General features: G+C 53.2%; 1 protein-coding gene across 2 annotated transcripts in view; it reads left to right on the forward strand.

Annotated features, from left to right (window-relative positions):
• Positions 1–12,399, forward strand: part of ADAMTS14 (ADAM metallopeptidase with thrombospondin type 1 motif 14) — a 77,825-nt gene that overhangs the window by 53,164 nt on the left and 12,262 nt on the right. For both annotated transcript variants that reach the window (XM_025434711.3, XM_025434713.3), the window contains exons 11-15: positions 1,525–1,673; positions 3,778–3,953; positions 6,623–6,756; positions 7,154–7,277; positions 8,009–8,089. In XM_025434711.3, the coding sequence (XP_025290496.3) occupies positions 1,525–1,673; positions 3,778–3,953; positions 6,623–6,756; positions 7,154–7,277; positions 8,009–8,089 (664 nt within the window). The remainder of the gene's footprint in view (positions 1–1,524; positions 1,674–3,777; positions 3,954–6,622; positions 6,757–7,153; positions 7,278–8,008; positions 8,090–12,399) is intronic.

Genomic DNA, 12,399 nt, shown 5'->3' on the forward strand with positions numbered 1-12,399 from the left:
TGCCCCCTGCCCTCTGCCCCTGCCAGGCTTCATCCACTCAACACATGTGGGGGCGCTGCTCCTTCACAGATGGATGGGGCTTCCCACGGCCTTGCACAGGGCCCAGTAGGCTCTACATCTGGCGGGCTCTTATCCTGGACAACTCGGTATACCTGCTTCAGGTTATTTCTAGAGTTCCAGGTCCTTCCGTCACAATTTTACATGACAATTAATTCATGGCTCACAGTTTTGGCTGCATTTTGGAACCATCTGGGGAACTTTAAAAGCCCCCACCGCCCCAGGGCAGGGAGTGACTGCAGATGGGCACGAGAGATCTCTTTGGGGTGATGGAAATGCTCTAAAATTAGATGTGATGACAGTTGCACAATGCTGTAAATTGTGAAAAGTCATTGACTTGCACGCTTGACCTGAGTGAATTTTATGGTATGTATAGTACTGCTGCTTTAATTTTTTTTTAAAGATTTTATTTATTTATTCATGAGAGACACAGAGAGAGGCAGAGGGAAAAGCAGGCTCCATGCAGGGAGCCCGACATGGGACTCGATTCCAGGTCCCCAGGATCAGGCCCTGGGCTGAAGGCGGTGCTAAACCACTGAGCCACCCGGGCTGCCAGTTTTTTTTTTTTTTTTAATCCCTCCCCCTAGAGATTATGACTCAGTTGGTCTGAAATGAAGTCAAGACATCTAGAGTTTTAAAAGTCTCCAGGGCTGAGAACCACTCAGTCACCTCTTAAATAAGACCCACGGAGCTTTGCTGTATTTCTTACATGATGCCCTGCAGGAGAAGGGAAGGGAGTTACTTGGGTTGAGCCTGCCTTGGTGCCTGGCCCTGAGCTAAGGCCTTTGTAGGTGTTCTTGCTTCCAGTTCTTTGAACAGTCCTATTTAACAGGTGAGCAAACAGAGGCCCAGCAAGGTGACATTATGCCAAAGCCACACACAGCTAGTAATGGCTGAGCTGGGATTCAAACCCTGGCCTTGTGGATTCCATTCATATACTCCCTCCATTTATGCATGGATAGACCCCCCTGTGGGGCTAGGGCTTGCCTCCCACAGACATGCCTGCCTGTGGCCCCTGGATGGGGATTTTGAGGTACAGAGCCAAGATATCGACTCTAGATGGCATGGGAAGATTGTGTCTTCTACCCCCCATCAGCTCTTTTTTCCCTCCAGGAGGGGTAAACCAAATAACTGCAGTTAGTGCCGTCATTGGCTGCCAGTTTGGAGGGCTGTGTGTGCCAAGCATGATCTCCTTGGGGGCTCCCAGCAGCTCCGTGGGCAGGTGTGCTAGCCACACATTGTACAGTGGAGGGATAGGCTCAGAAAGGGGGACCCTTTGCTGAAGGTCACTCAGCTCAGGGTAGAGGTGGCTTCTGAGAAACCTCGAGGCTTGTACTCTTAGTGTCCCTCCCTCTGGACTCAGCTGTGGTGCCCACCAGCTGTGCCATGTGCACAGTCGGGGCATCTCCATAGCAGGCTGGGTGGCAGTGGCCCTCGGGTAACCTCGTTCCCTCTGCTCCATCCCAGTGGTGCTTCAAGGGTCACTGCATCTGGAAATCGCTGGAGCTGACTTACGGCCAGGATGGAGGCTGGAGCTCCTGGACCAAGTTCGGGTCATGTTCACGGTCGTGTGGGGGCGGGGTTCGATCCCGCAGCCGGAGCTGTGACAATCCCCCGTGAGTGCTCTTGGCTGAGGTGGGCAGGGCAGGGGATCCCCCCATTCCCTAGGCCTGAGGGGCTGGGAGAGGAAGCCATGGGGGGAGGAGGCTAGACACTAGAGACAACGGCCCTGAAGCTGGGTTGGTATTCTAAGGCTGAGAACCCCGAATTGTTGGGAGGTGGGGCTGGATCACTTCCACCCAGGCCTGACATGGCCCATCAGGCGGGGCATCCGAGAATAGGTCTGAACCAGTGATTCTCCAACCCTCATGTGCAGAAGATTCTGAGTGGGCCCGGGACTCTGCTAATTTAACGCGTCTGCCCGTGACCCTGATCCTCTGGCCGAGCTTTGAGAAAACCTTGATCTAAATGCTCAGTAGTCATGTTTGTTTTCTTACCACATGGAGCAGAATTTCCATTAATTTTTTCTTCACTTACCTTTTTAAAAAAAAAAATTTATTCATGAGAGACAGAGACACAGGCAGAGGGAGAAGCAGGCTCCATGCAGGGAGCCCGATGTGGGACTTGATCCCAGGACCCCGGGATCATGCCCTGAGCTGAAGGCAGATGCTCAACCACTGAGCCACCCAGGTGCCCCTACTTCCCTCTTTCTGACATCAAATCCTGCCTTTCACTGCCCCACTCACATTCCCCCAGCATTCTGGGGGAGCATCTGTTTCTCTCCTTTTATTCCCTCCTATGGTTATGAAACTTCCAAGTGCCAGCTGGCTGTGGTCTCCCTCTCTCAGGCTGAAGTGACCTGGTCAGAATAGCCTCAGGCTAGATGGGGGCTGGTGGGGTGGCCGGGTGGGTCAGTGGGCTCCAGGAACCAGGGGTGCCCAGCCTCTACAGAACAGCAGGGCCCTTGGATGCTGTGGCTTGGTAGTGGCTGCCCTCCTTTACATCCTCAGCAGGGGCCCTCCATCCTCTGTTGTTTACCTCCAGGGATGGGAAGCTCACCACCACTTGGAGCAGGCTGTTCCTTTGTCCACTGGCTGTGCTGACCTTTTACAGACATGAGCCCAAATGCACGGCCCTATAACTTCCACCTGTTGGGAGTGTGACAGCCTGGGCTGGAGAAGGGCCCAGTGGGGCCCACTCTGAGTAAGCCACCTTCCAGTCATGACGGATGGCTCTCCCCTTGATCAAAGCTGCCATCCAGCAAACTCCTCTGTAATAAGAATTTTTTATTTTATGAGGCTTAAGTGAAATAATATGTGTACTCTCAGCGCTCTGCCCAGGCCAGATTTAGCGCTAATGAATGGCAGCTGCTGTTATAATTGTTAGCGTGGATCGAGCTCGCTGTCCATGCCAGGTGGGACGCTGAGCACTTCAGCGCACACACCCATGAGATGCTCCCGGGTCTGGGAGCAGAGTACCGGGAGCCTGTGCTTCCATAGTTTGCATCCGTAATCCCACCCAGTCCTCTCCCTAATGGAGAAGAGAATACAGATTGCTTTAAATACCTTTTTTTATTTATTCTTCACAGACACACCAGGAGGTAGATAAGGGAAGAGGTATCCCGGTGTCACCTTTAAAGGGGAAATTAAGGCTCAGCAAGACTAAATGACCTACCTGAGATCTGCATAGGCAGGGCTTGGGGGCAGATCCAGCGGGGGCCTTCTCGCTCCAGACCCGTGTCTCTCTTTACCCCTCCTTAGTTTATTATGACGTGAAGCAGAAGCGGATGCAAATCAGTATTGTTGAGGCACGTTTTGAGTGCCTATGGTATGCCAGGCCCTGTGCGGTGGTTGAAAGCGTTCGCAAAGATGAATAAGACTGCTTTCTCTTCCAGCCCCATCGGAGTGACTTAGTCATCCTTGTCCCTGACACCACTCGTCCCCTGCCTGCCCTGGTTCTTGGCTCTCCCCCTCTCCCTTCCACACACACGCACACACGGTGGGACAGGTGACATATGCCCAAGGGGTGGGTGGAGCAAGAGGAATCTAGAAGGGCTGTGTGCACAGCAGCCCCCACCATGGGGGTCCCTCTCTAGTTTATAAGTTAGAAGAGCCTCTTTATGTTCCTCTAAAAGGCTGAGCTGCCCCCAAGCGGCCATGAGGGAAGCCTGGCCCTCCCCAGCCTTCCAGCAAGTCACTGGTCTCTCTGTGCCTGCCCCAGCCCAGCCTACGGAGGCCGCCTGTGTTCCGGGCCCATGTTCCAATACCAGGTGTGCAACAGCGAGGAGTGTCCGGGGCCCTACGAGGACTTCCGGGCCCAGCAATGTGCCAAGCGCAACTCCTACTACATCCACCAGAATGCCAAGCACAGCTGGATCCCCTATGAGCCTGAAGATGGTGAGTGGGTCCTGCCTCCGCCCCCACCCGCTGTGTCCTTGGGCATCTGCTGTGTCTGTGTCTTCCCAGGCGGGCTTCCCATGCCTGGGGCCACCAGTGGAGGTTGGAGGGACAGTAGGGTGCCAAAAGGGACATGTGGTTGGCAGGCTTGCCACATACCTTTGTGCAGGCCCTTGTCTTGTGTGCCGTGGGGCCAGCTGTCCTCATTAAAGCCATCCCTGATTTGTATACGTATGGGGACTGTTTTCTGACAAGGAAAATATCTTGAACCAGGGGCCCTTCACCCAGAGGTGCCCAGAGGCTGGCAGCAGTGCTGGCTGTTGGGGTCGGTGCCTCTTACACCGGTCCTTACCTGTATGGGAAGACACTATGCAGGTGGAGGTACCCTGGCTCTGTGTAGCCACCGTCCTGAGAGGCTCTGTCCTATCACACACAGCATTTTTAGGTTTTACTGACAGTGCTACTGTTTTAGTGTTAATGAAAAGGAGTTAAAAGGCAGGCAGATGAGAGCCTCTGGGATCCTTATACTGACTCCCTCCAGGCTGCTCTGGGGCAGACACGGGCCTCAGGACTCAGGCAGGGGAACTGAATTTTGAGACCAAGTGCCAGGGCCAGTACCGGTCTGCTCTGGAGGCTTCCCACTGATGGCTCTCCTAGTGGCAGAGAAGAAGTGGCCAATGAAGGGTGGGATTCACAGCATCTTAGGGATTTCAGACTGGAAGGGCCCTCAGCAGTCCTCTGTGTCCACTCCCCCTGCCTGTCTTTCCGCCACCCTTTGCTGGACAGATGCTCAACCCCCACCATGCAGCCCTCAGCCTCGGATGGCACCTACTAGAAAGGCCTGTTCTCTCCTGAGCCCAGGGCCACCTCTTTGTAGCCCTGGTTCCAAAGTATTAATTACAAGACCCTTGGTTGTTCAACTCACATTTAGAATGACAATCTTCAGGTTGGAAGGGACCTCAGAGGCCTGTGAATTGCCCACCAGTGCGCATACTTCTCTGGAACATGATGACAGAGAGTGCCTTCCTTCTGGTTTGAATTCCTCCCACCCTAGGGGTTGGCCACTCCCTTGCCACTATGGGCTGGCTTCCATGGCTGCCTAGAAAGCTCCCTGCCTGGAGTGTACTGGTCAGCGTCCTACGTGTCTTTCAGAGGGTTAGAGTCCCCTATCCCTCTCCCCTTGGCCCAGGTCCCACCAGGAATCGGGCTCCTGTGCATGAAATCCAAAGTGGTATTAGATGCTATGGCTCTGGACTTGAGCACTGAGCACTGAGGCAAGATGTATCCTGGGGGGCCCGGGGACCAGATCGTTTCATAGAAATTTTGGCTGAGGGGGTGGCTGGCTTTGAAAGCTTTGCAGATCCATTCAAGTCCAAACAAGCCAGTGTAAGGGGATTGGGTGGGTGGGTGGAAGCTTCCAGGCCCATGGGGCAACTGGTCTTTGGATTTTCCCAGGACTTTTAGACAAAGTCCAGAAAGTTAGCTAAGCCCCAGCTTCCCTTTTTTTCTAAGAAATACAGCAAGTGTCTATATGTTCTCTGGGACTTTCTTTTCAGGACATCAATAGCCCAGATAGGGAACAGAATAATTAATTGTTAGAACTAGAAAAGACCTCCTTTCCTCTCTCACTGCTGCTTCATTTTGCAAACCCAGACCACTGTCCTGCCTTCCTTTCACACAGCCACCTAAAGTTTATGAACATGTTAAGGTACACCATCATTCATGTGGCTGGTGAAGCGTATGGAGAGGTCAGCGTGAGACTCAAGCCAGACTGCCTGGCTCAGAATCCTGGCTCTTCTACTTAGTGTGTGGCTCTGTGGCCTTGAGCAAATTTCTTTTTTTTTTTTTTTTTTTTCTTGAGCAAATTTCTTAACCTCTCTGGTCCTTGGTCTCCTCCTCCATAATGCTAGAACTTCCTTCCTTGGGGTATTGCAAAATTTAAATGAGCTAATTCACAAAAAACATTTAAAGTTTTACATCAACAGTGTGTAGGGGCACCTGGCAGGACCAGTTGGTAGAGTAGGTGACTCTTGATCTCAGAATCGTGGGTTCAAGCCCCACATTAGGCCTAGAGCCTACTTCTAAAAGAAAGAGGGGGAAAAAGGTATGTAAAGGTTTTGGAAGTATCTGGTACAAAGTAAGCATTCACTAAGTGTTGGCTTATTATTATTGCTATTAGTATTATCACTCAATTTTCTTTTTTTTTTTTTTTTTTTTTTTTAAGATTCTGTTTATTTATTCATGGGAGACACAGAGAGAGAGGCAGAGACATAGGCAGAGGGAGAAGCAGGCTCCAAGCAGGGAGCCCTATACGAGACTCCATCTCAGGGCCCCAGGATCACGACCTGAGCCAAAGGCAGATGCTCAACACTGAGCCACCCAGGTGCCCCTCACTTGCTTTTCTTTAAGATCCTGCTGTGGCATTTTACTGATCAAGGATAATAAATAAGGAACTGAGGCTCAGAGAGGTTGGATGATTTGCTCAGGGTCACGGGGCTAATAAGTGACACAGCAGGGATTTTAAGCCACACCCCCCCCTCTCTCCAGAGCTCCCCACCCAGTGCCCAGAGCTGGTCCAGGAGCTTCCTGCTTGGGCCTGGCGCTGCTGTCCTGGGCCAGCCCGTTTTCTCCTCGGTGCTGGGAATTCAGCATGGTCCCTTTCTCCACAGATGCCCAGAAGTGTGAGCTGATCTGCCAATCGGAGGACACCGGGGACGTGGTCTTCATGAATCAGGTGGTCCACGATGGGACACGCTGCAGCTACCGGGACCCATATAGCGTCTGTGCCCGCGGCGAGTGTGTGGTAGGTCTGGGCTGTCCGCCTCTGCCTTCCCCGGGGACACCTGAGTGCTGCACTGCCTGCCCCTTTTTCTGCTCCCTAGGGAGACAGGCATCTCCTCACCTTCCCCACCCACAAGACCCTTGGTCCTCAGCATAAGCCCGGGATTCTAGAAGTGGGTCATCACCCAGCCCCATTTAAGGGAAGAGGAGAGGCCAAGTTTAAGACCAAGTTTAAGGGAAGAGGAGAGGCCAAGTTTAAGACCTGTCACATGGCGAGTTTGTGACAGAGACCTGTCCAGGAATGCCTCTTGGTCCATGGTCAACGAGTAGGGCCTGGGGAGGGAGCCAGGGGCTGCCAGCCTGGGGGTGGTGGCGGGGGGCATGGGAGCCTTCTCCTGCTGACCCTACCTCTGCCTCAGCCCGTCGGCTGTGACAAGGAGGTGGGATCCATGAAGGCAGATGACAAGTGCGGGGTCTGTGGAGGGGACAACTCTCACTGCAGGACTGTGAAGGGGACACTGGGCAAGGCCTCCAAGCAGGCAGGTGAGCAGGTTGGGGCTGGAGTTCCGGCCTAGCCAGGTTCCCTTGAGCCTGAGTCCCTCAGGCTGGACCCTTCTTCCTCTGCTGGGCCACAGTTCGGGGCGAGGGAGGCACCTGGAGCTTGCCTCTGGACTGGAACATTTTTTTCTCTTCTGTTTCTCCATTGTTTTGGGAACCTTGTGGTGCCTCCTGCTTTGAACTCCTGGTACCTTAGTTCCTTGAATTCCTTCCCCTCCTTCAATCTGGCCACACTTGGCTGATACTCGTCCTTTATACCCTAGGATGAATTAGGTCCATTTCCCCTTTGGGAGTGTCACAGCTTTGCCTGCCTCTCTAAGGGGCCAGGCTTTGAGAGAGGTTGTTTCCAGGCCTGGGATAGGGAGGGTGAGAGGGCCCAGAGGAGCCATGCCAGACCTTCATCTAAATCTCTTAAGGCCTGAGAGGAAAGGGGGAGGGGACAAAAAGAGAGAAAAGGAGGCTCAAGAGGGTGGGGAAAAATAGGTAACTAGTGCCCATGCGGGCTTTCCCACAAACCCCCACAACGCGGCCCTTAGATTCGAGGGAGCATTGAGCGATGCATTTCATTTGACCTCTCAGCACCTTGTGGACAAGGGCCCATTCCTATTTTACAGATGAGGAAACAGGTTCTTGGGTGTGTGAGGGGCAGGGGTGGTGGGGTATGCTGGGCAGCGGGGCCACAGCTCAGGGTGCTCGCCCATCTTCCTGTGCCGCAGGAGCTCTCAAACTGGTACAGATCCCAGCTGGTGCCAGGCACATCCAGATAGAGGAGCTGGAGAAGGTTCCACACCGCATTGGTGAGTGTCGAGGAGCCAGGAGAGGGGGCTCCCTCAGGTGTGGGGAGTAGGAGAGGGCCTGCCCTCAGGTGTGGGGGAGCAGGAGAGAGCTTGCCCTCAGGTATGGGGAGCAGGAGAGGGCCTGCCCTCAGGTGTGGGGGAGCAGGAAAGGGCCTGCCCTCAGGCGTGGGGAGCAGGAGAGGGCCTGCCTTCAGGTGTGGGGGAGCAGGAGAGAGCTTGCCCTCAGGTGTGGGGGAGCAGGAGAGGGCCTGCCCTCAGGTGTGGGGGAGCAGGAAAGGGCCTGCCCTCAGGCGTGGGGAGCAGGAGAGGGCCTGCCTTCAGGTGTGGGGGAGCAGGAAAGGGCCTGCCTTCAGGTGTGGGGGAGCAGGAGAGAGCTTGCCCTCAGGTATGGGGAGCAGGAGAGGGCCTGTCCTCAGGTGTGGGGGAGCAGGAGAGGGCCTGCCCTCAGGTGTGGGGGAGCAGGAAAGGGCTTGCCCTCAGGTGTGGGGGAGCAGGAGAGCAGAGGAGGAGGATCCTCATGCAGGGGAGATTTCAAAATAATTTTGAAATTTTTGTGTTTCTTTGTGTTTTACTTATGTTGAAGAGAAACCCATTCCAGGGTTCAAATTTCAGATGCGAAAGGGGATCCAGTGAAGATCCCCCCCGCCCCACCTCTGCCCTCGGAGGTACAGTTTCTTTCCTGAGGGGCAGCCACTGTTGATTAATTGTGCACAGTTTTTTTCTTTTAAAGATTTCATTTATTTATTCATGAGAGACACACAGGGAGAGGCAGAGCACAGGCAGAGGGAGAAGCAGGCTTTCTGGAGGGAGTCCGATGAGGGACTCAATCCCAAGACCCAGGATCGCAACCTGAGCCAAAGGCAGATGCTCAACCACTGAGCCACCCAGGTGCTACTTGTGCTCACCTTTTAAAGAAAAACCATTTTTATAGAATGTATCAGTCTCCTTTTGCTCTATAACACATCATCCCCAAACTCTGTGGTTTCGAACAACAAGAGTTTCTATTGGCTCATGGTCCTGTGGGCCGTCAGGTTGGACTGGGTGCAGCGTGTGCAGCTTCTGCTCCTCTGCCTGGACTCACTCATGCCACGGCAGCATTTGGTGGGTCTGTAGATCCTGATTGGTACTGGCTGTCAGCTGGGGTGACGGGGGCAGAGGGGACGGGGCCACGTCCCCAGCAGGCTAGCCTGGCATTATTCCCATGGAGCCTGTCACACGGTCCTGAGGGTGGGCAAGGGCAGGCAAGCCCCCATGTGCATACAGTTGCCAGGTCCCTGCTTGCATCATGCTTTGTGATATCCCGTTGGCCCAAGCCAGTCTCAAGGCCAAGCCCAGACTCAAGGGGTAGAAACAGAAGATCTCTTGGTGGGAAGTGTGGTACCGCCAGAGCACAGGCGTGCACATGGGAAGAGGAGGAATTTGTAGCCGTTTTTGCAGTCTGCCACACGGACCCTTAAACTATCCTTAACGTAATGGCACTTAAACACAATCATTAGGCCACGCCTTATCATAGTTATACAGCTATAAAACCAAGAGAGATGAAAAATTAGCACCCCCCCCCCAACAAATCGACACAATTCAAATTGAGAACGTAAAGGTATTGGGACAGAGTCTTGTGTTCCTTTGTTTGCTGTGTTCTGTTTGTGCTGAAACTAAGTTGGTGGTTAAAAAATGAATGTGTCCAGAACAGACAAATCCAGGGAGACAGGAGAGCAGATGAGTGGTGCTCAGGGGCTGATGGGAGGGGGATGGCAATGTCTGCAAATGGGGGTGATAAAGTGTCTTGGAATTGGATAGTGGCCCAGTAGTCACTGACTTAGACACTTTAAAGGGCGGACCGTGTGGTATGTGAATTATATTTCAATTCAAAACACGTAAGGATGGTTTGGAGCAGGGATCCAGGGGGCAAGCAGGGAGAAGGCTGCCGCCCTGACATTGGGTAGTATCTAGGTTCTCCCACACTTGTCTGTGTTCAGACCCCTTACAGGGGGCATGTGTGCCTTGATGTCACTGGGCCTTAGCATGTTCCAGAGGCCCCTCTTACCTGTTAATGCCCACTGGGTCACACTGCTTATCACCAGTGTTTCATAAACACGAACATAAAACATAACCTCTTTGGATAGGCTCATATATTACAAAACGCTGATATTTATATTTTTAGGTCGTCACCAAAATAATAGAAAATATTTTAAAGTGTCTGGGAGAGATCGCACCCTCTGGGGAATACAGCGACATTGGCACAACTGTAATAGATACCTAACTTGCTCTGGAAGGCACCTGACAGGCAAATAGGCAAGAGGCACAAGGGGAAACTGAGGCCCACAGTGGCTCATGGGCCTTCTGTGTCCCCTGATTCACCCACACGGTGAGCCAGTCTGGGCCGGGGTCTCCTGTCTCCCAGCCCCATGCCCTTGCTGCCCACACAGCTCTGCGCAGGGAGTGTGAGTTTGGAGGGCTTGGCTTGGCCAACTCCCTGCCCTGCCTGTGTGGCTCTGGGTATTTTGCTGGATGGAACAGGGGCTAGGAGAGGGGAAGGGTGAGTAGAGAAGGGTCATTTACTCCAAGAGGAGGGTGGAACTTGCAGACACTCCATCTGCTCTGCCCTTCCCCTTGGGCCTCCTGGGCCAGCTCCTTCCACCCCTTCCAGGCCCCTACCTGCCCCCTACCCTGCCCCTTACCTGGTCCCCTACCTGGCCCCTACCTGGCCCCTACTCGCTGCCTGTAGAAGTCTAGCTCCTCCATCCTCTGCACAAGGGCTTCCATGGGGGCCGGGGCAGAGGCTCCCAGAATCCAGGGCAGCTTCAGTGCAGCAGGCACTCTCGCCTGTGTGTGTACTGGGTGAGCTCCCTGGGGGGCTGGAGCTCCTCAGGGGCTGGGCAGGGAGGGAACTGGGACTGCGGCCTGATGTTGGCTCGCATCATGTGATTACGCATGTGTGAGGGACAGGGTGGGACCCTGGTAAAAATGGGTGAGAGTGTGTATGCGTGTGCGTGTGTGCGCACACGTGCCTGTCATGGTACTTGCTCTCTGGAGAAGTCCAGGATAGGTGGCAGTGTTGGCAGTGAAGGCCAGGGCCCTGGAATCTGGGGATGTGGATCCTTTGAAAGGAAGGGAAGAGAATCCTGTTGCTGCTGTCACCCCTGCGCTGGGCCTGGAGCTGGTGTTTTTCATCCATTACCTCCTGTCACCCTGGTGATGATCCAACGGAGGCACCTCTCCAGCCGTGAAAGGCCTAAATGGCATCTTTGAAAAGGAGATGGTCTCATCCACATTGAAAATCTGTTGTTTAGTGCAGCCACCTTCATGACTGATCTCAGCTGAATCTTCTGGTTAACTTGCTGCAGCTTTTACGTCAGCACCTGCTGCCTCCCCCGGCACATGTTACGGAGACGGCTTCTTAAACCTCAAGAACCATCCTCCCCAGCTTCTGACTTTTCTGCAGCTTCCTCTCCTCTCTCAGCCTTTACAGAACAGAAGAACATTAGGGCCTTGTTCCGGGTTAGGCTTTGGGTTAAGGGAATGTCATGGCTGGTTTCATCTTCCCTTCAGACCACTTGACCTATATCAGCAATGAGGCTGCTTCGCTTTCTTATCATTCCTGTGTTCACTGGAGTTGCATCTTCAGTTTCCTTCAAGAATGTTCCCTTTCCCTTCACAACTCGGCTGACTGTTCAGCACAACACGCCTGGCTTTTGACCCATCTCCGATTTCGACATGCCTTTTGTGCTAAGCTTAATCATATGAAGGTTTTGATTTAAAGGGAGAGAAGGTGACTCTTCCTTTCACTTGAACACTTAGTGGCCATCGTAGGGTTATTGATTGACCTGATTTCGATATTGTGTTTCAGGGAATGAGCAGACAGGGATAGAGACAGGGGAATAGCCTGTCAGTGGAGCAGTCGGTACATATACGACATTTATCCGTTACGTTCACTGTGCTATGTGGGCAGCGTTCATGGCGCCCCAAACAATTACCAACACTAACATCAAGTATCACTGACCGCAGATCACTGTAACAAGTATCCTAATGAAAAGGTTTGAAATATTGCAAGAATTATCAAAATGGGACTCAGAGACATGAAATGGGCAAATGCTGTTGGAAAAACGGCTCCAGTAGACTTGCTTGATGCAAGGTTGCCACAGATTCTCCGTTTGCAAAAAGTGCAGTATCTGCAAAGCACAATAAAGCGAAACGAGGGATGTCTGTAGTTGCTCGGGGTACACAATGGGCCAGCAGTCGGGCCAGGACTCACAGGTGCACCTGGGTGGTCAAGCCCATGCTGAGTCCAGCCCACTGCCCCTGGAAGGAGG

Source organism: Canis lupus, chromosome 4 (genome assembly GCF_003254725.2).
Source record: "Canis lupus dingo isolate Sandy chromosome 4, ASM325472v2, whole genome shotgun sequence".
Taxonomy (NCBI): domain Eukaryota; kingdom Metazoa; phylum Chordata; class Mammalia; order Carnivora; family Canidae; genus Canis; species Canis lupus.